The following is a 24,405-nucleotide window of genomic DNA, read 5'->3' as shown; positions in this document are numbered from 1 at the left end:
AGAGTTGGAGAGGACAGAGAAAGTTCAAATGCAGCAGTTTCAAAATGCATTATGTAGTGCCCCTCAGACTGCTACACAGTCACTTGTGGGTACTTCTTAAAAGCAAGAGCCCATGCATGGTATTCTGATCTAGTAGGTCTGGGATGGGGCCCAGGATTCTGCAATGTTTCAAAAGGAGTCTAGGTGATGAGGGTGTGCATCCAGAGATGGGAACCACTGGGTTCTAGAAGGTGCCATCATGCTACACGGCACAGGTAACAATGTAGACTTCTGTTTCCATTTTTGACTTATCATCCAGACATCAACCTTAGTTCCTTAATAATTAGTCAATACAATAGAGTATGGTATAAATATTCATAATGGGCAAATCAGTGTTTCATTTCCAATCTAGGAAAGTCCTGTGCTAAAATAAGGACTTTAATTTCCCTGAATACTCAATCCTTGGATTCCTCTGATCTCAATTTACTGTTTTGCAGAAAAGATAAGACCACTTTGGAAGCACAGTTCCGAGCACTGACATGCAGTCGGCTGACCTTAAATCCTGAACTTTGATGAAACTGTGAAAGTCGGCTCTACCATTATCAGTTCCACTTACCTTTGCTGTTTTACAACAGAGTCAAAACCAATGGTTTCCACAGGTTTATTTCCAATTGTAACAATTTGCTCTTTTCCCTCTTCCTCTGGTTCATCCTCTAAAGTATAGCGGTTCTTAATTGCAGTGAGAAAGTCTACTCCAAAATTTACTTTGTTTGGACGAATGAAGGAACCTCCCGTTGGGTGCCTGGGAAAGGAAAGAAACGGAACAGAGAAAATATCATCTATGGGGACCTTTAAATAAGATCACACACACAAAAATCCTTTATAAACTGTCACTCTGCCACAAATGTAAAATGCCTGCATTTACAAATATATTAGCAAATAAAAGCAATTAAACAATTTTTAAAAAGGAAAGTATCATCTACCATAAGGCAATGTTCTGAAGGTTTTCAAAGTTTTCTGTATGCTGAAAAAGTAGAATCAGCATAAAAGGGAGAGTAATATACTAAAAAAAAGGGTAATTCATACAATTGATCATAAAGGGTTGTGTGCTGATGCAAGCATGTAAAATCCCAATAGATAGACAGATGGAACAGATGATTCACAAAAGAGGAAAGAGGAGTATTAAATCCATGGGGGAAAAGTCTTACCTTGCTAATAATTAAGAAATGTAAATTGGGACTTCCCTGGTGGTCCAGTGGTAAAGAATCCACTTTCCAATGCAGGGGACGTGGGTTAGATCCCTGCTCGGGGAACTACATGCTGTGGGGCAACTAAGCCCACACGCCACAACTACTGAGCTCTCACACCTCAACAAGACAGCCTGCGTGCGGCAAACTACAGAGCCCATGCACCCTGGAGCCTGTGTGCCACAGCTAGAGAGAAGCCCGCGCACCACAACAAAGACCCGACGCAGCCAAAAAATTAAATAAATAAAATATTAAAAAAAAAGAAATGTAAATTCAAGCAATGAAACTATTGTCAACAAATCTAGCAAAACATAAAGTCCTAACACTCAAAGACTGAAAGGTTGGGTTCTTGATTGTATAATCATACTCCTGGGAATTTGTCAGTAGGCAATAATTTAAGAATAAAAACAAAATTGCTTTTACAAAGATTCTATATAATAGCATTTTTTCGGTAACTGAGAAACACTGGAAACCATAAAAATGCCAGCTGGACAGGAACTATTAAGTAAACCAGACAGATGCAGTCATTAAAATATTCTGCCTATAATACTTAATAAAATTACTTACAGAATAATGCTGAGATTTCTAAAAATTGAACCAAATTGTACATGACACAACTACAGAGGAATCATATCTATGGCTAGACAAAGATCAAATAAGAACACAAAGAAATGAAAACATCTGTGGGTAACAGGGTTATGTACAAAAATCTTTTAAATGATAACTTGAACTAAATGAGAGTTCAAATATGGGACTAAAATAGAGCATGTGGAAAGAATTGTATAGAAATATAGGATATTTTATCACAATTTATATTCAGGTTTTATAACAATTTTTAGTAATAATCTCTAGACGAATTTAAAAAAATATTAATCATATTGCTGTATGTAATGACTGCTGTCAAGGCTTTCCAAGAGATTCAAAACAGATCTTTAGACACATTAAATTTCAGCATTCAGCACTGCATCCTGGCAATGATACCTTACTTTCTGGGAAATCTAAGTATGCCTATAAAACAGCTGTAGAGCAGAAGCAATAAGAACTACAATCCTGCAGCCTGTGGAACAAAAACCGCATTCACAGAAAGACAGACAAGATGAAACGGCAGAGGGCTATGTACCAGATGAAGGAACAATAAAACACCAGAAAAACAACTAAATGAAGTGGAGATAGGAAACCTTCCAGAAAAAGAATTCAGAAAAATGATAGCGAAGATGATCCAGGACCTCAGAAACAGAAGGGAGGCAAAGATCGAGAAGATGCAAGAAATGTTTAACAAAGACCTAGAAGAATTAAAGAACAAACAAACAGAGATGGACAATACAATAACTGAAATGAAGAATACACTAGAAGGAATCAATGGCAGAAAAACTGAGGCAGAAGAACAGATAAGTGACCTGGAAGATAGAATAGTGGAATTCACTGCGGCTGAACAGAATGAAGAAAAAAGAATGAAAAGAAATGAAGACAGCCTAAGAGACTTCTGGGACAACATTAAATGCAACAACATTCGCATTATAGGGGTCCCAGAAGGAGAAGAGAGAGAGAAAGGACCTGAGAAAATATTTGAAGAGATTATAGTCGAAAACTTCCCTAACATGGGAAAGGAAATAGCCACCTAAGTCCAGGAAGCGCGGTGAGTCCCACACAGGATAAACCCAAGGAGAAACACGCCGAGACACACAGTAATCAAATTGGCAAAAATTAAAGACAAAGAAAAATTATTTAAAGCAGCAAGGGAAAAATGACAAACAACATACAAGGGAACTCCCATAAGGTTAACAGCAGATTTCTCAGCAGAAACTCAACAAGCCAAAAGGGAGTGGCATGATATACTTAAAGTGATGAAAGGGAAGAACCTACAACCAAGATTACTCTAGCCGGCAAGGATCTCGTTCAGAGTTGATGGAGAAGTCAAAAGCTTTATAGAAAAGCAAAAGCTAAGAGAATTCAGCACCACCAAACCAGCTCTACAACAAATGCTAAAGGAACTTCTCTAAGTGGGAAACACAAGAGAAGAAAAGGACCTACAAAAACAAACCCAAAACAATTAAGAAAAAGATTATGGGAACATACATATTGATAACTACCTTAAAAGTGAATGGATTAAATGCTCCAACCAAAAGACACAGGCTTGCTGAATGGATACAAAAACAAAACCCATATATATGCTGTCTACAAGAGACCCACTTCAGACCTAGGGACACATGCAGACTGAAAGTGAGGCGATGGAAAAAGATATTCCATGCAAATGGAAATCAAAAGAAAGCTGGAGTAGTCATACTCGTATCAGATAAAATATACTTTAAAATAAAGAATGTTACAAGAGACAAGGAAGGACACTACATAACGATCAAGGGATCAATCCAAAATGCAGATATAACAATTATAAATATATATGCACCCAACATAGGAGCACCTCAATACATAAGGCAACTGCTAACAGCTATAAAAGAGGAAATCGACAGTAACACAATGATAGTGGGAGACTTTAACACCTCACTCACACCAATGGACAGATCATCCAAAATGAAAATAAAGAAGGAAACAGAAGCTTTAAATGACACAATAGACCAGATAGATTTAATGGATATTTATAGGACATTCCATCCAAAAACAGCAGATTACACTTTCTTCTCAAGTGCGCATGGAACATTCTCCAGGATAGATCACATCTTGGGTCATAAATCAAGCCTCAGTAAATTTAAGAAAATCGAAATCATATCAAGCATCTTTTCGGACCACAACACTATGAGATTAGAAATGAATTACAGGGAAAAAAACGTAAAAAACACAAACACATGGAGGCAATACGCTACTAAATAACCAAGAGATCACAGAAGAAATCAAAGAGGAAATCAAAACATACCTAGAGACAAATGACAATGAAAACACGATGATCCAAAACCTATGGGATTGGGCTTCCCTGGTGGTGCAGTGGTTGAGAGTCCGCCTGCCGATGCAGGGGATGTGGGTTTGTACCCCAGTCCGGGAGGGTCCCACATGCTGCGGAGCGGCTGGGCCCGTGGGCCATGGCTGCTGGGCCTGCGCGTCTGGAGCCTGTGCTCCGCAGCGGGAGAGGCCGCAGAGGTGAGAGGCCCGCGTACCGCAAAAAAAAAAAAAACCTACGGGATGCAGCAAAAGCAGTTCTAAGAGGGAAGTTTGTAGCAATACAAGCCTACGTCAAGAAACAAGAAAAATCTCAAATAAACAATCTAACCTTACACCTAAAAGAACTAGAGAAAGAAGAACAAACAAAACCCAAAGTTAGCAGAAGGAAAGATATCATAAAGATCAGAGCAGAAATAAATGAAATAGAAACTAAGAAAACAATAGCAAAGATCAATAAAACTTAAAGCTGGTTCCTTGAGAAGATAAACAAAATTGATAAACCATTAGCCAGACTCATCAAGAAAAAGAGGGAGAGGACTCAAACCAATAAAATTAGAAATGAAAAAGGAGAAGCTACAGCACATACCACAGACATACAAAGCATCCTAAGAGACTACTACAGGCAACTCTATGCCAATAAAATGGACAACCTGGAAGAAATGGACAAATTCCTAGAAAGGTATAAACTTCCAAGCCTGAACCAGGAATAAATAGAAAATATGAATAGACTAATAATAACAAGTAATGAAATTGAAACTGTGATTTAAAATCTTGCAACAAACAAAAGTCTAGGACCAGATGGCTTCACAGGTGAATTCTATCAAACATTCAGAGAAGACCTAATACCCATCCTTCTCAAACTCTTCCAAAAAACTGCAGAGGAAGGAACACTCCCAAACTCATTCTATGAGGCCACCATCACCCTGATACCAAAACCAGACAAAAACCAGACAAAGATGCTACAAAAAAAGAATATTACAGACCAATATCATTGATGAATATAGATGCAAAAATCCTCAACAAAATACTAGCAAACAGAATCCAACAACATATTAAAAGGATCATACACCATGATAAAGTGGGATTTATCCCAGGGATGCAAGGATTCTTCAATATACATAAATCAATCATTGTGATACACCATATTAACAAACTGAAGAATAAAAACCATATGATCATCTCAATAGATGCAGAAAAAGCTTTTGACAAAATTCAACACCCATTTATGATAAAAACTCTCTAGAAGGTGGACAAAGAGGGAACCTACCTCAACATAATAAAGGCCATATATGACAAACCCACAGCAAACATCATTCTCAATGGTGAAAAACTGGAAGCATTTCCTCTAAGATCAGGAACAAGACAAGGATGTCCACTCTCACCACTACTATTCAACATAGTTTTGGAAGTCCTAGCCACGGCAATCAGAGAAGAAAAAGAAATCAAAGGAATACAAATTGGAAAAGAAGAAGTAAAACTGTCACTGTTTGCAGATGACATGATACTATACATAGAGAATCCTAAAAATGCCATCAGAAAACTACTGGAGCTAATCAATGAGTCTGGTAAAGGTGCAGAATACAAAATTAATACACAGAAATCTCTGGCATTCCTATACACTAATGATGAAAAATCTGAAAGAGAAATGAAGGAAACACTCCCATTTACCATTGAAACAAAAAGAATAAAATACCTAGGAATAAACCTACCTAGGGAGACAAAAGACCTGTATGCAGAAAACTATAAGACACTGATGAAAGAAATTAAAGATGATAGAAACAGATGGAGAGATATACCATGTTCTTGGATTGGAAGAATCAATATTGTGAAAATGACTACTACCCAAAGCAATCTACAGATTCAATGCAATCCCTATCAAATTACCAATGGCATTTTTTACAGAACTAGAACAAATCATCTTAAAATTTGTATTGGAGACACAAAAGACCCCGAATAGCCAAAGCAGTCTTGAGGGAAAAAAACGGAGGTGGAGGAATCAAACTCCCTGACTTCAGACTATATTACAAACCTACAGTAATCAAGACAATATGATACTGGCACAAAAGCAGAAACATAGATCAACGGAACAAGACAGAAAGCCCAGAGATAAACCCACACACCTATGGTCAAGTAATCTATGACAAAGGAGGCAAGGATATACAATGGAGAAGACAGTCTCTTCAATAAGTGGTGCTGGGAAAACTGGACAGCTACATGTAAAAGAATGAAATTAGAACATTCCCTAACACCATACACAAAAATAAACTCAAAATGGATTCGATACCTAAATGTAAGACTGGACACTATAAAACTCTTAGAGGAAAACATAGGAAGAACACTCTTTGGCATAAATCACAGCAAGATCTTTTTTGATCCACCTCCTAGAGTAATGGAAATAAAAACAAAAATAAACAAATGGGACCTAATGAAACTTCAAAGCTTTTGCACAGCAAAGGAAACCATAAACAAGATGAAAAGACAACTCAGAATAGAAAATATTTGCAAACAAATCAACGGATAAAGGATTAATCTCCAAAATATATAAACAGCTCATGCAGCTCAATATTAAAGAGACAAACAACCCAATCCAAAAATGGGCAGAAGACCTAAATAGATATTTCTCCAAAGAAGGCATACAGATGGCCAAGAAGCACATGAAAAGCTGCTCAACATCACTAATTATTAGAGAAATGCAAATCAAAACTACAATGAGGTATCACCTCACACCAGTTAGAACGGGCATCATCAGAAAATCTACAAACAACAAATGCTGGAGAGAGTGTGGAGAAAAGGGAACCCTCTTGCACTGTTGGTGGGAATGTAAATTGATACCACCACTATGGAGAACAGTATGGAGGTTCCTTAAAAAACTAAAAATAGAATTACCATATGATCCAGCAATCTCACTGCTGGGCATATACCCAGAGAAAACCATAATTCAAAAAGACACATGCACCCCAATGTTCACTGCAGCGCTACTTACAATAGCCAGGTCAGGGAAGTGACCTAAATGCCCAACGACAGACGAATGGAAAAAGAAGTTGTGGTACATATACACAATGGAATATTACTCAGCCATAAAAAAGAACGAAATTGAGTCATTTGTTGAGACGTGGGTGGATCTAGAGACTGTCATACAGAGTGAAGTCAGAAATAGAAGAACAAATATCGTATATTAACACATGTATGTGGAACCTAGAAAAATGGTACAGATGAACCAGTTTGCAGGGCAGAAGTTGAGACAGAGATGTAGAGGACAAATGTATGGACACCAAGGGGGGAAAGCCGTGTGGGGCTGGGGATGGTGGTGTGCTGAATTGGGCGATTGGGATTGACATGTATACATGATGTGTATAAAATAGATGACTAATAAGAACCTGCTGTATAAAAAAATAAATACAATAAAATTTTAAAAACCCACAAAAAAAACCAAAAAAAAAAAGCTGTAAATGTTAATATCATCATTTGATCATGTCAGAGAATAAATGATGAAATACATGAATTGCCAAAAATGTATGATAAACACTATTTTGGCTTACGCCCTTTAACTCTTCTAAACAAATGAAACTTTCGGAAAAGTCACCATAATTAAAGAGGATGAAAATAATACTGATGATAAATTTTGTCAATATAAACATATATACATTTTCTTCTGGGAGGTGGGTCTACAGAAATTACCAGATTGTAAAAGGAACTCGGAATCTCGCAAAGTCAGAAGTGATGTCAGGGCAAAAAGAAGGGGCCCGGAGGTCGTGAGAACCCCCCGAGAGGGTGGTGTCCTGGAAAGCAGTGGAGACAGTGGACAACCGTGTCCAGGGCTGTGAATGCCCTGAAGGCGACAGCTGAGTTTGGCCAGTGAATCTAGCAACCAGAAAGTGACCCTGCTAGAAGCAGCTGGGGCGGGGCCGTGGGACAAGCTCCAGAGAGTGAGAGGAGAGTGGGCTCAGACTCCTCTCGTCCACAGGAGATCCAGTGGAAAGGGGAGAGGAGGGATGGAAAGGGCAGATGTTTTAAGATGGGAGAAAGTACCAAACTTACAGGAGACAAAAATAACCTAAGGGAGAGGGGGAAATTGTCGATGCAGGAAGTTAAATTCTCTGTTGCAGCAGAATCAGGTCCTGAGTCTGCCTGCTGTGATATCAGAGGATCACTGACTACCAGAAGCTGCCTAGAAAATATTTCGTTTTCTTTTCACACAGAAAAGGCTCCTAGTGTGAAGAACACAGTTCTGTTTTAACAAACACATTTCTATCACTCAGCTAAAGAGATTAAATGTAGCTAGCCTCGTTTATATATATACATATATATATATATTTTTTTAATTTTTAATTTTCGCTGCATTGGGTCTTTGTTGCTGCGCACGGGCTTTCTCTAGTTGTGGCGAGCGGGGGCTACTCTTCATTGCGGTGCACGGGCTTCTGATTGTGGTGGCTTCTCTTGTTGCGGAGCACGGGCTCTAGGCACATGGGCTTCAGTAGTTGCGGCACACGGGCTCAGTAGTTGCAGTGTGTGGGCTTAGCTGCTCCGTGGCATGTGGGATCTTCCCCGACCAGGGCTCGAACCCGAGTCCCCTGCACTGGCAGGAGGATTCTTAACCACTGTGCCACCAAGGAATTCCCTAGCCTCTTTTTTCTTTTTTTTTTAAGAGTTCAAACGGATCTACCTAAGAGATTACCTAGTCTAGGACTTCTCAAACTCAACCTGAAAAGCAGTCAGTCACCTGGAAAGCTTACTGGAACCCACCCCAGGTTGTGCACGCAGTGGGACTGGGCTGGGGCCCAGGTTCTGCTGTTTAAAACAATGTGCCAGGGGATTCTGATGCAGGGGGGCCTCATGTCCCACTTTAAGAAACTCTGATCTAATCCAATCCCATTTCACTTGGGGATACTGGGGTCACAGTCACAGAGGTAGCACAGCCAAGACTTGGATTCCTGACTACCAGTGCACTACCCTTTCCTGCATTTCTATCTTTATTCTCCTCACTACCACAAATTTTAGTAGTTATTAGATCCATCAGTAGATATTATTATTTAATGTTATTTAGTAAAGAAATATATAGATCTAAAAAAGAGAAATATATATCTAACTAGATCATAATTTTAAAATATTTTTGATTACTTCAATGTGACTAAATTTCCTCTGTAATGCAATGTATTTTTTTTCCCTGCTTTTGAAAAGATTATGTTATGCCTCCAAGAAGGACACACAACATAAAAAAAGTCCTGGTCTAGTGTGTATTCCACAGTAGAAGTAGAATCTGAGTTGGACCTTGAAACCTGAGTAGGAGCTTGATGAAAAAGTGGTGGTACTTGTCCTACAATAAGCATCAAACAGGATCCTACATGAAAATCCCTCTGAGAATAGAGAAAGCACAGCAAAAGCAATACTACTGAAAATAAGACATTTCTAGAACCATAACATTTTAACTAAAATATGTTTTAAACAAAGGTGCTTCACCCACAATGTTCGCCGCAGCACTACATTACAAAAGCTAAGACGTGGAATCAACCTAAATGTCCATCAACAGATGAATGGATAAAGAAGATGTGGTGTGTGTGTGTGTGTGTGTGTGTGTGTACACACACACACAGACTGAAATATTACTCAGCCGTAAAAAAGAATGAAAATAATGCCATTTGCAGCAACATGGATGGACTTAGAGATTATCACACTAAGTGAAGTAAGCCAGACAGAGACAAATATCATATGAGATCACTTACACATAGAATCTAAAAAAAATGATACAATGAACTTATTTACAAAACAGAAATAGACCCACAGACATAGAAGACAAACTTATGGCTGGTTACCAAAGGGGAAAGTGGCGGGGGGGAGGGATAAATTAGGAGTGTGGAATTAACATATACACACTACTATATATAAATAGATAAACAACAAGGTCCTGCTGTATATGGCACAGGGAACTATACCCAATATTTTGAAATAACCTATAAGGGAAAAGAATCTCAAAAAGATTATATATATATATATATATATATATATATATATACACACACTGAATCGCTTTCTGTACGCCTGAAACTAACACGATATTGTAAATCAACTATACTTTAAAAAAAATAAAATAAAAATAAACAAACGTGTTTCTTACAAAGTAAATCACAAAGATGACTTGTAGGCTGTCTCGTTTAATTTTCCATTTTGACAGCACACAGTCCAATCTTGTGTTTACTGACAACGAAACGTTATGAATGTTAAACACTTTACATGTACAAGGCTGAACTAAATCCCAAGGTATGTTGTTAGGTGTCGGAAAAATAATTCCAGACAATTTAGAACACTCGTTTATGTACCTCAATCTATCTAAACGTATACAAACAAATGAGTTTTGCATCTAAGAGACTGTTCCTAGAGTCTCACATTTATGAAACAGCCTTTGGCTTACAAAACAGTGAAATTTGAAATTTTAGTGAAATGAAATTATGAAATTTATGAAATAGTATTAGTTTTCCTTAAAGGAGTAACACTGGGGGGTGGAAAATGTATTGTTCAAATATTATGTGACTGAAATGTAAAAATAAGTATGAGAGCACAACTTTTAAAACCAGCACATTTATAATAAATGAAAAAACAACAATGTAAAACAAATACCATGGTTTTCATTTCTGTCCTAAATTTATAACAGTGGTAATGAACAATTCAAGAAGAGACCTTTATTACTCTTTAGTTTCGCTGCAGGCAGAAGAAAGAAGTCAGAAATGGTGTTAGGGGGGTGCAAAGGAGATGCTGTGCCCTTTGCAGATCAAAGGAAAACATCAAACATCAGTCTCCTCTGCAACATTCCTGGCAGGTTTCTCGGAAAAACAAACAGCCCAGCAAATAAAAACTGCTAGCTGAAGGAGTGCCCATCAATAAACGTAAATCTTCAAAGACAAACTAATAATTCAAAGATTCCACTGAGATCTTAGATTATTATCAAGATGTTGCATCTGAACACTGAAATTCTGAACCCTGCCTAAAAGAGAAAAAACTGGGGGAGGGGAGGGAGTGAAGGGGGAGAGTCCAAAATGTTTTCTCTTGTAAGCATTCGGCTTGTTCAAGTTCCTGCCTCCTTCGGCCCACCAATTACATATGCAGCTAGGAAAGTCCACACATCCCAACCACGGCTCTTGCAGAAATGAAAGACTTTCACGAAGCACTATAATCAAGGTTCAGTCTGCCCAACAGAGTTGTAAGATAAAATTCAGGTGCCCAGTTAAATCTGGATTTCAGATAAACAATCTGAAATTTGTTATATACTTAAAATTTTTCATTATAAGTATATGTATGATGCATGTCCCATACTTATACCAATAAATGATTTACTGCTTATCTGAAATCCAAATTTCACCATGCATTTTGTATTTTTATTTGCCGAATCTGGCAATACTACTCAAAGGTAAAAGGGTCCCCAACAGATTCCAAAACTCCTATCTTTCTTATTGGGGCTTGTTTAGATGCTGGGAAAGACTGGGTCTCTGGGGAGTTTCTAATAAATGTCGTTGACCCTGATATCTTGTTTGTTACAGGCATGCATAGAGCCTTTTCAGCAACACTGCATACCTAACCATTCACCATGAGAGGAGACATATTCACTCTAATTTAATGTATATTGCTGTAATATCTAAAGAATTGACCTGGTGAACTCATTTTCCCAACAGAAAAAAAAAAAAAAAAGCTCAGTTGATAAGCATCTTTTTGCACACTGCTTCTGAATGTCACAATTTCTATTTTGCCCTGATTCATGGGAAGCTTCCCAAAATGAAATATCTCTCTTCACCTCTTACAGAGATCCACCCTGCCTGCATCCTATCAGCACATTTAGTGATTTCTTAAAAAATTATCCTATCACTTTATACCATACCAGAGTAGAGTTCCCTGTGCTATACAGTAGGTTCTCATTAGTTATCTCTTTTATACATAGTAGTGTATATATGTCAATCCCAATCTCCCAATCCATTACACCCCCCAGGAGAATATTTTATACTGATGCATTAATGCTCATTTAAGAACCTCAGAAAGGGTGAGCTGTGACAGAGCGAGAGAGAGGCATGGGCATATATACACTACCAAACGTAAGGTAGATAGCTAGTGGGAAACAGCCGCGTAGCACAGGGATATCAGCTCGGTGCTTTGTGACCGCCTGCAGGGGTGGGATGGGGAGGGTGGGAGGGAGGGAGACGCAAGAGGGAGGAGATATGGAAACATGTGTATATGTATGGCTGATTCACTTTGTTGTAAAGCAGAAACTAACACACCATTGTAAAGTAATTATACGCCAATAAAGATGTTAAAATAAATAATAATAAAATAAAATGAAAAATAAAGTGTATTTTGGATCTGTAAAAAAAAAAAAAAAAAGAACCTCAGAACACTTTCCAACAATCTTATGACGCACACAGGATAAGTAAATCGAGGAGCTTCCATTTGTTAAGTTAGCCAGTGTTGTGGACATGGTCTGGACACCATGTCCCCTCTGATGCCAAGTATTAAACTCCATTCATGGTGCTGAAGAAAAGTAAGATTTTAAGATTTCTTGCTCAAAAGAAAAGAGAAATCATGCAATTATTTAGAAAGGGAATATTTTCAATAAAAGCTGAGGGTAAAATACTGACCCGCACAGTTCAAAGAGTTTACGGTATACCCTTTAGTTTAGGTTGAAAGAAAAGCACTGGAAATCTAGGGATAAGGCAGGGAGAAACTCAAAGTTCATCACCTTAACTGAACCTCTCAACTCCCCAAAAGACAAGAGATGGAGAACAGAAGCACCTGAGAGAGACACATAACTGGTTCACAGGCATAAATTTGGGATAAACCTGTACACTACTACTGTAAATCGACAGTGTCACAAATATTAATTACAGGTAATTAATATATAACCAGGAGACTGCCATATTTACCTTAGGTTATTTAAGAGATCAGATTGAAACTAAAGAGTGACATGAAGTCCTCTGAACATGGGGGCCTTCCAAGGTAATCTGGTCCACTCCCTAAACTTCTGTCGGTGTCACACCAACTATTCAAGAAAAAATTTTACCTCATTTTTAGAGACCTACACTAAAGAGGAGTTCATTCATAGCCAGGATTTGAGCTTGACTCCAGTGTTTCGTGCTCTACTCATAACCCACTTGGTCACCAATACCTGTCATAGCCATCTCAAAGAGTCAGAGTAACGAACAAATGTGGTAACACAGAAACACTGAAAGCTAACTGTGAAGACAGTTCTTCTCTGGGTTAAAGCCCATCTTATATTCTTCTTGAAGGTCGCTGTTAAAACAGAGGTTAGACCTTTGCAAATGTTATTCTATTCTAAACTGAGAAGTCTTATGAGATCAACGTGAGCTGAACTGGTTGGGGGAAAATACACAGGGAAGAATGTATGCCCTGAGCCGGGCCTTGAAAACCACCCTGTCTGTCCCCAGGTTCTGACCTCAAGCGGCAGGACCTAACCCTGACCGGCAGGGTGTCACCCCAGCAACCTGGGACGCTGGGGAGACTCAAGAAAGCAGCTCACCAAACACCTCACTCAACACACCCTAATACCCTGCATACACAGCAGAGGCCAGCAGACTAGCCTTCATAAGACATGTGCGCCAGAGCGCGTAACTACCCTGTTATACTGTGTCTAACAGGCTCAGCCACTTGACAGTAACATGTGCTTCTGAAGAGGTGGGATCCGAATTTTGCTATCAATATGACAGCTTCTGACCCATTTTCCTCCTTTAAAATGGGTATACCACCTTTTTGCCATTTACCTATTTCACAAGTATAAGATGGGAACATTTATGATCTGACAACTTTAAATTGCTTTGGCTTCATGAAAACAGCATCTAAGCATTAAAAAAAATGTGTACTGTGGTAAAATATGTATCACTATTATGACTTTCCAAGTAAAATTTGAAATGTAAAAGAAGGCTCCAATGAAATTACTAAGAGATCTGAATTGGCTTAATAACAAGTACGTGTGGTATATTCTGTTTTGTCTGATTTAGAGATTCTAAGATATTGGTATAATCTTTACTAGTTGAAGCCAAGTCCGAACTAATACCAATATAAGCATTAACAACTATAAAGGATAAGGTAATTCCTTTAGTCTAGACTAGTGGTTCTCCACCACAACAGAGCCAATGCTCCCTTGTATATTGCCCCCAAAACAATGCGAAATGGAATTACTGACCCATACAGGATTTCAAAGTCAACAAAATGTCATTTCATTGAAACAAAAGTGATTTATACTAACATAATATGTATTTCAACATGTAAATGCTCAGGCATGACTGTACCAGGAAACACAACAAAGCAAGGAAATGCTTATTCCAAGGGTAAGAACCTGAACCCTAAGTCTGTGCCCATCAGCACTTCAGGGTAAATCCCAGCTCTGCCAGGACTGACACAAGTCTTCATTTTCCTACTCAGAGTAACCAAGACTGAAAATATCACCATATGCAGAGACCATGAAGGACACGTAACCATGGACGATTTGGGAGGTGCTGGGGCAGGCTCCACAGGGAACGTTCCCTCACTGGAAGTTTTGTGAGGTCATGGTCCAGGAAGGTAAGGGATCAACAGGCCAAGCTAAGAGATTTCTATTTCCACACCTCTCTAAACACATAAATTGCTCCCTTCATCCTCTATGACCTCTTGACAGATTCTGAGCTGGCCTCATGCCATGTCTGTCACCACCGCTGGCCTCTAGGAACATGCCAATTCTTCTTCTATCCTGACTTCCCAAAACTACAGAATGCTCGACTAGGAAACTTATTTTGCTATTATCTGATTTTGACCTTCATTTTAGAGGTTAGTAAATTTAGTCTGATTTAAGGTCATAAAGATTGTTAAAAGCAAAGCTAGAGGCCTCTTGATTACCAGGCCAAGAGTGTGTTCACTGTACCACATTTAAAGAATGATAAGCTTAATAATAACAGATTCTTCTGAGAAACTGAAACTTAGGGAAAACAAACAACAACAAAAATTTAAAAGACAGACTGCCTGAAATTCCCCTCCATCCTTTTCAGAGCTTCACATAGTTTCTCTGAAATCAAGCAGGTAAAAATATTAGTAGATATGCACTATAATGTGTAATTCTTTTCATGATAAGAGCTTTATTTTATTTTATTTTTTAAATAAATTTATTTATTTTATTTATTTATTTTTGGCTGCGTTGGGTCTTCGTTGCTGCGTGCGGGCTTTCTCTAGTTGTGGCAAGCGGGGGTTACTCTTTGTTGTGGTGTGTGGGCTCCTCATTGCGGTGGCTTCTCTTGTTGTGGAGCACGGGCTCTAGGAGCGTGGGCTTCAGTAGTTGTGGCACGCAAGCTCAGTAGTTGTGGCACACAGGCTTAGTTGCTCTACAGCATGTGGGCTCTTCCCAGACCAGGGCTTGAACCCGTGTCCCCTGCATTAGCAGGCAGATTCCTAACCACTGCACCACCCGGGAAGCCCAAGAGCTTTTTTTTAAATAGTGGCCTAGCATGCCACTGTTTGGATGTTCTGTATTTTGCTTAATCAACTGCTTTTATTGGATATCTAGGCTATTCCTCTTCTAGTATTCACTCAGTGGGTAGTAAATAGTTAATGAATCAATGAGAAATGTTTGGATCCATACAATTAAAAAAAAAACTGTCACAAAACAAAAACACAAAAAAGGACAAAGAAAGCAACCCCACCTGCAAGGTTAAGACTGAGAATTTTAAAAACAAGGAAAAAAGCTCTACAAATAGAATTGTCTTTTTAGAATACACCAAATTCTACATTATAACTACCCTAACAGTCAAACATGTCTTCTTCTCCATCCCCCCTTATTCAGCTATTTAACATTCTCCTAGATAACCATGCCAATTCGCAATGGAAAATTACCTGCATTTAAAATACACAGTCCCTTCGTGGCTTCCATCATGCTTTCCCCTCTCAGGATTGTCCCATTCTACTCCTAACCAGAGTCCTGGCAGAACAAGAAAAACAAAATGAGCATTAAATTAGGACACAGGTGATGCTCCATTTTTCTGCAAGGAAATACAGTTTGCAATGGAAACCACAGCACACAGACACCACTGGGGGAGAAAGAAATGTCTTTAGGAAAAGACAAGTCAACCTCAGACTCAGAACTTAATCAGCAAATGCAATAGCAAGTTTGGTTCAAAAAGCCAACAAAAAACACAACTGCAGAAAACAACAGTAGCTAAAATTTACAGACAGAAAGTAGAATGGTGGTTGCCAGGAGCTAAGGGGAGGGGAGAATGGAGAGTTCTTGTTTAATGGGTACAGAGTTTCAGTTTTGCAAAATGAAGAGTCCTGGAGATGGATGGTGGTGATAACTATGACAATGTTACTGTACTTAATATCACTGAACTATACACTTAAAAGTGGTAAAATGGTAAGTTTAGTTATGTATAACTTACCACAATTAAAAAAAAATATATATATATATACACACACACATATATAAGATATCTCTTTCAAAGCACCAGAGAGCTAACAAGGCACTGAAGAATTACAAAATTCTTTTTTGTAATTGAATTTGTAATTGAATTACAAAATTCAATTACAAAATTGTAATTACAAAATTACAAAATCTGAGAGAAAAGGGAAACCCAGAGTTAAACAAAGTCTTAAAGCAAATTTTTCCCCTCAAGGCATCTGCTGATTCTGGTAGAAAAGGCTGAAAAGCTAAAAAGCTGAACAGAGCTTTGGCCAGAGCTTTTGAGGGACTAAGAGGTCAATAATGAAAATTACAGCCTCCCAAGGAAGATGGAGGTTGCAAGAAACTCTCTAGGTTTCGTACTGGAGCTTGAAATGCCTTGATTCTAAGAGTTAGGAAGGAACCAACTCTAAACAGACGAGCCCTTGAAGGGACTGAAGGTTAACTTCAAATAATCTCATTCCCAGATTTGTTTAAGTGATCTGGGATTGCCAGGGACCCTCGTCATCTGCCAGAGTTAATTTCAGTCCTCTCTGGAGGAAGCTAACACCATTGCAAAGCTCAAATTATAACTCTTCATAATCAATACCTGGCACTCAAACAGAAACAACCAAGCATAGAAAAAGATAAGCATCTATGACTGAAAACCAAGAAAAACAACAGCCAACAGCAGTAGATCCACTGGGCATCTGCATAATAGAGTTTTACGTATGTTTAATATTTTCAGGAAAACAAAAGATAAAATTGAGAACTTCAGCAGAAATATTTTTAAACTTTTTTCAAACCCTAAATGGAAATTCTGGAACTGAAAAATTCAATAATTCAAATTATAATTCAATGGATAGTTTTTTTACTATAGATTATACATAATTTTTTTTAAAAACAGGTCAGAAAAAAATATATACAGTACATAGCACAGTAATAAGTGATGAAAAACAGACTAGCATGTAAGAGACGTACAGAATACAACGAAAAGGTCTACCATGTATATAGAACTGGAGCCCCCAAAAAGAGAGTAGGGAGAGATTGTGGAAAGAGCAATCTCTGAAGAAATAATGACTGAGACTATTACAAAACTAAAGAAAGCCATCAAGCCACACATTTAAGAAGGTCTAAGAAAAATAAACAGTACAAATGCAAGACAAACAAAAAACCACAAAAAAAAGAGAAAACAAAACAAAGCAAAACCAAACTCCACCAGTTGCCATATAACAAAGACAAAGAGAAAAATCTTAAAACAGCTCGGGGTGAGGGAGAGGAAACAGATTATCTCCAAAGGAAAACAACCAGAAATAGTTGACTGACTTCTCCATAGAAACAGTAAAAGCCAGAACGATAGATGAATAATATCTTCAAAATACTAGGGAAAAAAAAAAGTTAAAAACAAACAAAAAAACCCTGGTAATCTGGAACACTGTAATTGGTGAAAATATCCTTCAAAAAAGTAAGCAGGGGCCCTGAATACCCAAAACAATCTTGAAAAACAGTAACAAAGTCAGAGGGCTTATACTTTCCAATTTCAAAACTTGCTACAAAGCTACTGTAATCAAAAAAGTGTGGTACTGTCATAAGGCTCAGATCAAAGGAGTAGAGTTGAGAATCCAGAAATAAACCCATACATGGTCAACTGGTTTTTGACAGAAGTGTCAAGTCAACTCAACAGGAAAGGACAGTCTTTTCAACAAATGGTGCTGAGACAACTAGATACCCACATGCAAAAGAATGAATTTGGACACCCAACTCTCAAAATAGAGTAAAAAAAACTCTTAGAAGAAAACTTTATTTCTAAGGATTTATTTCTAATCCTAAAACTTAAGGATAAATCTATAAAACCATGGATTTGGCACTGGATTCTTAGATATGGCACCAAAAGATCAAGCAACACAAGAAAAAAACATAAACTGGACTTCATAAAGTTTAAACACTTTTTTTTTTTTTTTTTTTTTGGGTGTGGGGCTCCCCCAACAGTGGCCTCTCCCATTGCGGAGCACAGGCTCCGGACGTGCAGGCTCAGCGGCCATGGCTCAGAGGCCCAGCCGCTCTGTGGCATGTGGGATCCTCCCGGACCGGGGCACGAACCCATGTCCCCTGCATTGACAGGCAGACTCTCAACCACTGCGCCACCAGGGAAGCCCAAAATTTAAACACTTTTGTACATCAAAGGCCATTAACAGAAATGGGTGAAAAATGTACCACTCTGGTGGGAGATGTTGATAATGGGAGAGGTTATGCATGTGTGGGGGCAGGAGGTATATGGGAAATCTCTGTACCTTCCACTCAACTTCCTTGTGAACCTAAAGCTATTCTAAAAAACAAAGTCTACTTTTAAAAGGTTAAAAGTGTGTAATTGATAAAAATATCAAATCACTATGTTGCACACCTGAAACTAATATAATGTTTTAAGTCAACTATACTTCAATAAAAAGATTAAAATGGTAAATTTTGTTACATATATTTTATAACAATTTTACAATTTTAATGGAAAAAATGGCAAATTTTGTTTTATATATATGTAACCACAAGTAAAAAAAAAAATTTTTTTTAAGGCAACATAATGGCAACTTCAACAAAGAAATATCGACAAGGGTGATCTTCAAGGAAAAAGAAAATTATCCCAGAAGGAAGCCTGAGGATACAGAGGGGAATGAAGGGCAACAAAATGGTAAATATATGGTAAGTCTAAATTAATACTGAAATACTAAGTAACAGTAATATTATCTCTTTGGGTTTAAAATACACATAGATTGGGCTTCCCTGGTGGCGAATCTGGCGAATCTGCCTGCCAATGCAGGGGACACAGGTTCGAGCCCTGGTCTGGGAAGATCCCACATGTCGCAGAGCAACTATGCCCATGTGCCACAACTACTGAGCCTGCGCTCTAGAGACTGCGAGCCACAACTACTGAGCCCGTGTATCAGAACTACTGAAGCCCATGTGCCTACAGCCCGTGTTCCACAACAAGAGAAGCCACTGCAATGAGAAGCCCACGCACCGCAACGAAGAGTAGCCCCTGCTTGCCGCAACTAGAGAAAGCCCATGCACAGTAACAAAGACCCAACACAGCCAAAAATAAAATAAATTTAAAAAATTTTTTTATTAAAATAAAATACACAGATTAAAATATCCAACGTGTGGATAAGGAAGAAGGTAGGTGGAATTAATGTTCAAGAGTTCTAACGTCTTTGCATGAGTCCAGGAAGAGGTAAAATTACTAATTTTTATTAGGCTTTTATAATTCAAAGACGTATGTTTTATTTTAATCTCTACGGTAACCACTAAATAATAAAAATGTATAAATACCAAATTAATAGAGGGAAATTTTAAACTAATCAATCCAGTGAAAGAAAAAAAAAGCAATAAAGAGCACAGGCAAGACAAATTAAAAAGTAAATAATTAGATGGTAGACACAAACCCAAATTACCAACAATTAAATAAAACCATAATGGACTAAATATTCTAGTTAAAAGTGAGCTTGCAAAAACTGTCCTCGGGATTTTGATAGGGATAGCCACTGAATCTGTAGATTGCTACGGGTAGTACTGACATTTTAATAATATTAACTCTTCAAATCCATGAACATGGGATGTCTTTCTGTTTATTTATGTCTTCTTTAATTTCTTTCAACAGTGCATTATAGTTTTCATTGTACAAATCTTTTACCTCCTTGGTTAATTCTTAAGTATATCATTATTTTTGATGTGGTATAAACATACAATGCAGTATTATTCAGCCTTAAAAAGGAAGGAAATTTTAACACATGCTACAGCATGGATGAACCCTGAGGACATTATACTAAGTGAAGTCATCCAGTCACAAAAGGACAAACGCTGTATGATTCCACCTATATGAGGTACTTAGAGTAGTCAAATTCATGGAGACAGAAAGTAGAATGTAGTTGCCAGGGACTGGGGGAGGGGAGAATGGGAAACTAGCGTTTAATGAGTATGAAGGTTCAGTTCGAGAAGATAAAAAAGGTTTTGGAGATGGATGACGATGGTGGTTGCACAATATGAATGTACCTAATGCCACTGAACAGTACACTTAAAAAATGTGAAAAATGTAACTTTTATGTTATGTGTATTTTACCACAACAAAAAATAAATAAAAATTTAAAAACTGAAATCAGAGTAGGTTCTCTCAACACAGTGGAATTCAGCTGGAAGTCAATAACAGAATTCATTAGAAAAGCCTCATAGGGCTTCCCAGGTGGCGCAGCGGATGAGAGTCCGCCTGCCGATGCAGGGGACACGGGTTCGTGCCCTGGTCCGGGAAGATCCCACATGCTGCGGAGCGGCTGGGCCCATGAGCCATGGCCACTGAGCCTGCGCGTCCGGAGCCTGTGCTCCGCAACGGGAGAGACCACAACAGCGAGAGGCCCGCGTACCGCAAAAAAAAAAAAAAAAAAAAAAAAGAAAAGAAAAGCCTCATATATTTAGAAATTAAGGAATATCATTCCAAATTACCTTGCATCAAAAAAGAAAGCACAATGTCAATTAGAAAATACTTTGAACCAAATCATAATGAAAACACTACATGTCAAAACGTGGGGAATGCAGCTAAAGTTGCATTTTGAGAGAAACTTACAGACTTAAATGTATACGTTAGGTTCAAGACGGAAAACAATCATCCGTCTCAAAATGTTAAGGGGAGAAAAACAAGTTAATTAAACCTACAGAAAGTAAAAGGAAGTAAATAATAAGGAGCGAAAATTAATAGGACAGGAAAATAAGTAAGACAGTTCTCTGCCCCAAAACATCTTAAAGTTTTCTAATAGGGACAGATGTGTAAACTAACAGTCATTATATAAAGAATCAGTCTTGGAGTAAAAGTAAATTCAGGTGTTATGGGAGCACAGATAAGAAGACAAGTTAATATTGCTGGGAGTAGTTATGGGAAAGACATACAGAGGTAGTAACACTTGAGGTCAGCCTTGAAGAGAAAATATGCCAGGTGAAGGCATAGTGTGAGATTTCATAATCTGTTTAGAGGACCTCAAAAAATCCTGAGTAGCTAGAGCTAAAAGTGTTGCCCAGAGGTTGCACAGGAGCATGTAGTTCAGGAGAAAAAGACTAAAGGTGTTAAAAGAGATTGCGCCCAACTGTGTCAAAGAGGTTGTAACGTGGTAAAAGCTTTAACTTTATCCTGCTTCTCCAGAGAACCCTATGTAATAAGCATGGAGAAAAGAAGACATACAGATGGCCAATAGCACATAAAAAGATGCTCATCATCTAATTATTAGAGAAATGCAAATCAAAACTACAATGAGGTACCACCTCACACCAGTCACAATGGACATCATTAAAAAGTCTACAAATAATAAATGCTGGAAAGGGTGTGGAGAAAAGGGAATCCTCTTACACTGTTGGTGGGAATGTAAATTGGTTCAGCCACTATGGAGAACATTATGGCGGTTCCTCAAAAAACTAAAAATAGAGTTACCTTATGACCCAGCAATTCCACTCCTGGGCATATACCTAGATAAAACTATAATTCCAAAAGATACATGCACCCCAATGTTCACAGCAGCACTATTTACAAGAGCTAAGACATGGAAGCAACCTAGATGTCCATCAACAGATGAATGGATAAAGAAGATATGGTACATATATACAATGGACTATTACTCAGCCATTAAAAAGAATGAAATAATGCCATTTGCAGCAACATGGATAGACCTAGAAATTATCACACTAAGTGAAGTCAGACAGAGAAAGACAAATACCATATGATATCACTTATATGTGGAATCTAAAACATTGATACGACACAAATGAACATATCTACGAAACAGAAACAGACTCACAAACATAGAGAACAGACTTGTGGTTGCCAAGGGAGTGGGGGTAGGGAAAGACTGGGAGTTTGAGATTAGCAGATGCAAACTATTATATATAGAATGGATAAACAACAAAGTCCTACTATATAATACGGGGAACTATATTCAATATCCTGTGATAAACCATAATGGAAAAGAATATGAAAAAGAATATATATATGTATAACTGAATCACTTTACTGTATAGCAGAAATTAACACAACATTGTAAATAAACTATACTTCAATAAAATTTTTTTTAAAAAGCATGGAGAAACATGACCTCAATTTTAAAGGTAAAAACTGAAGCTTGGGGAAAATATGTGACTTGTTAAAGGGAAAACTCTGTTTCTTCCACTCATCTCACAACACTTCTGACACCAGATGTGTGGGTTTTTCCACACCAAGAGATTCTCCAGTTCTTGGCGGACAGGAGGGGGGGTGCTGCAATTCAACTCAATTCTGACACGGACTGCCTGGAGTTAGTGCAGACCCCTAGGTTAAGGGCTCAGTCCCACAAGACTGCCCCCGCTTGAGACGCCAGTCTCAAGTACCAGGTTGTCACTTGTACTTCTCACCAACAGCCTATAAATCAGGGGTCTCCACATTCCTTCCTAAAAATTCCTAATTTGCTAGAACGGCTCAGAGAACTCAGGGAAACACTTAACACTTACCAGTTTATTATAACGGATATAATAAAGGAGGCAGATGAAGAGGTACATAGGGCAAGGTCCGGAACAGTCCTGCGCGCAGGAGTCTCTCCCTGTGGAGTTTGGGGCACCATCCTCTCAGCATGTAGATGGGCTCACCAACCTGGAAGCTCTCCAAATACATAGCTTAGGGATTTTCATGGAGACTTCGTCATGTAGGCATGATTGATTACTAACTCTATCTCCAATCCTCTTCCCTCCCCAGAAGATAGGAATGGGACTGAAAGTTGCAGCCTCCTAATCATGCTGTGGTCTTTCTGGTGACTAGTCCCCAGTCTGATGCTATCTAGGGGATTTCATCAGTCTGGAGATTCCAAGGGCCTCAGATGCTCTTGTGTCAGGAACTGAGGTCAAAGACCAAATATGAGAACGAAGGAGGCTCCTGGCATCCCCACACTCAGGAAATTACACGGGTTTTAGGAGCTCTGTGTCAGGAACCTGATGCAGAGACCAATATCTATTTCTTATTGTCACAACTGCCAAAATAACATAGCCAAAAAGAACCAGATCCTGTACTAGCACACACACAATTCTTCTGTGTCCTAATCCACTTTTTCTTTTTAAAATTTATTTATTTTTGGCTGCGTTGGGTCTTCGTTGCTGTGCACAGGCTTTCTCTAGTTGCGGTGAGCAGGGGCTTATCTTTGTTGCGGTGCACAGGCTTCTCATTGTGGTGGCTTCTCTTGTTGCAGAGCCCGGGCTCTGGGTGCACAGGCTCAGTAGTTGTAGCTCACGGGCTCTAGAGCGCAGGCTCAGTAGTTGTGGCACAAGGGCTTAGTTGCTCCGCGGCATGTGGGATCTTCCCAGACCAGGGCTCGAACCCGTGTCCCCCGCATTGGCAGGCGGATTCTTAACCACTGCGCCACCAGTGAAGCTCTAATCCACTTTTTATCAAACAAATGCATTTAGATAAGAAGTAAATACAGTAATGTTATTCATCATAAAAGCCATCAGAATGAGTTAAGTTGATGGACATCACCAAGAAGAATGCACAACACAAGGCCATTCTTCCACAATACAAAGAACAAGTCACAACTCAAGCTAACACAGGTGGAAAAAGCAAGGCCAGCATTCAGTTGTGATGAGCTGTAACTCTGAGGAAGAATAACTATTGTTTGCAAGGTATTACCCAGGAGCCAGTGCATTAAAGACAGAGTAGCAAGCAGAGAAATCAGTGTAGTACATTTGAGAGAGCAGAGAGGAGTGGTAGCTGGGCAGGACTTCCTCATCAGTTAGCTCCCAAGAGCGTAAGATCCGGCTCTGCCTTCTACATGCCAGGGGTGATAAGACCTTGATTAGCCACAGTCTAGCAAATTCAAATGCAGAAAAGATTGAAGCAGACACGAG

The 24,405-nt window shown here is 38.6% G+C and overlaps 1 protein-coding gene across 4 annotated transcripts in view; it reads right to left on the bottom strand.

The window, feature by feature from the left end:
• TBCE (tubulin folding cofactor E) overlaps positions 1-24,405 on the bottom strand; it is a 109,753-nt gene that overhangs the window by 20,015 nt on the left and 65,333 nt on the right. For all 4 annotated transcript variants that reach the window (XM_029244661.1, XM_029244660.1, XM_029244659.1 and 1 more), the window contains 2 exons: positions 15,972-16,056; positions 596-781 (listed from right to left, as the gene is read on the bottom strand). In XM_029244661.1, the coding sequence (XP_029100494.1) occupies positions 596-781; positions 15,972-16,056 (271 nt within the window). The remainder of the gene's footprint in view (positions 1-595; positions 782-15,971; positions 16,057-24,405) is intronic.

This window comes from Monodon monoceros, unplaced genomic scaffold, assembly GCF_005190385.1.
Source record: "Monodon monoceros isolate NGI ecotype Baffin Bay Population unplaced genomic scaffold, NGI_Narwhal_1 Super_Scaffold_4, whole genome shotgun sequence".
NCBI lineage: Eukaryota > Metazoa > Chordata > Mammalia > Artiodactyla > Monodontidae > Monodon > Monodon monoceros.
This window is presented reverse-complemented; position numbering and strand designations above follow the sequence as displayed.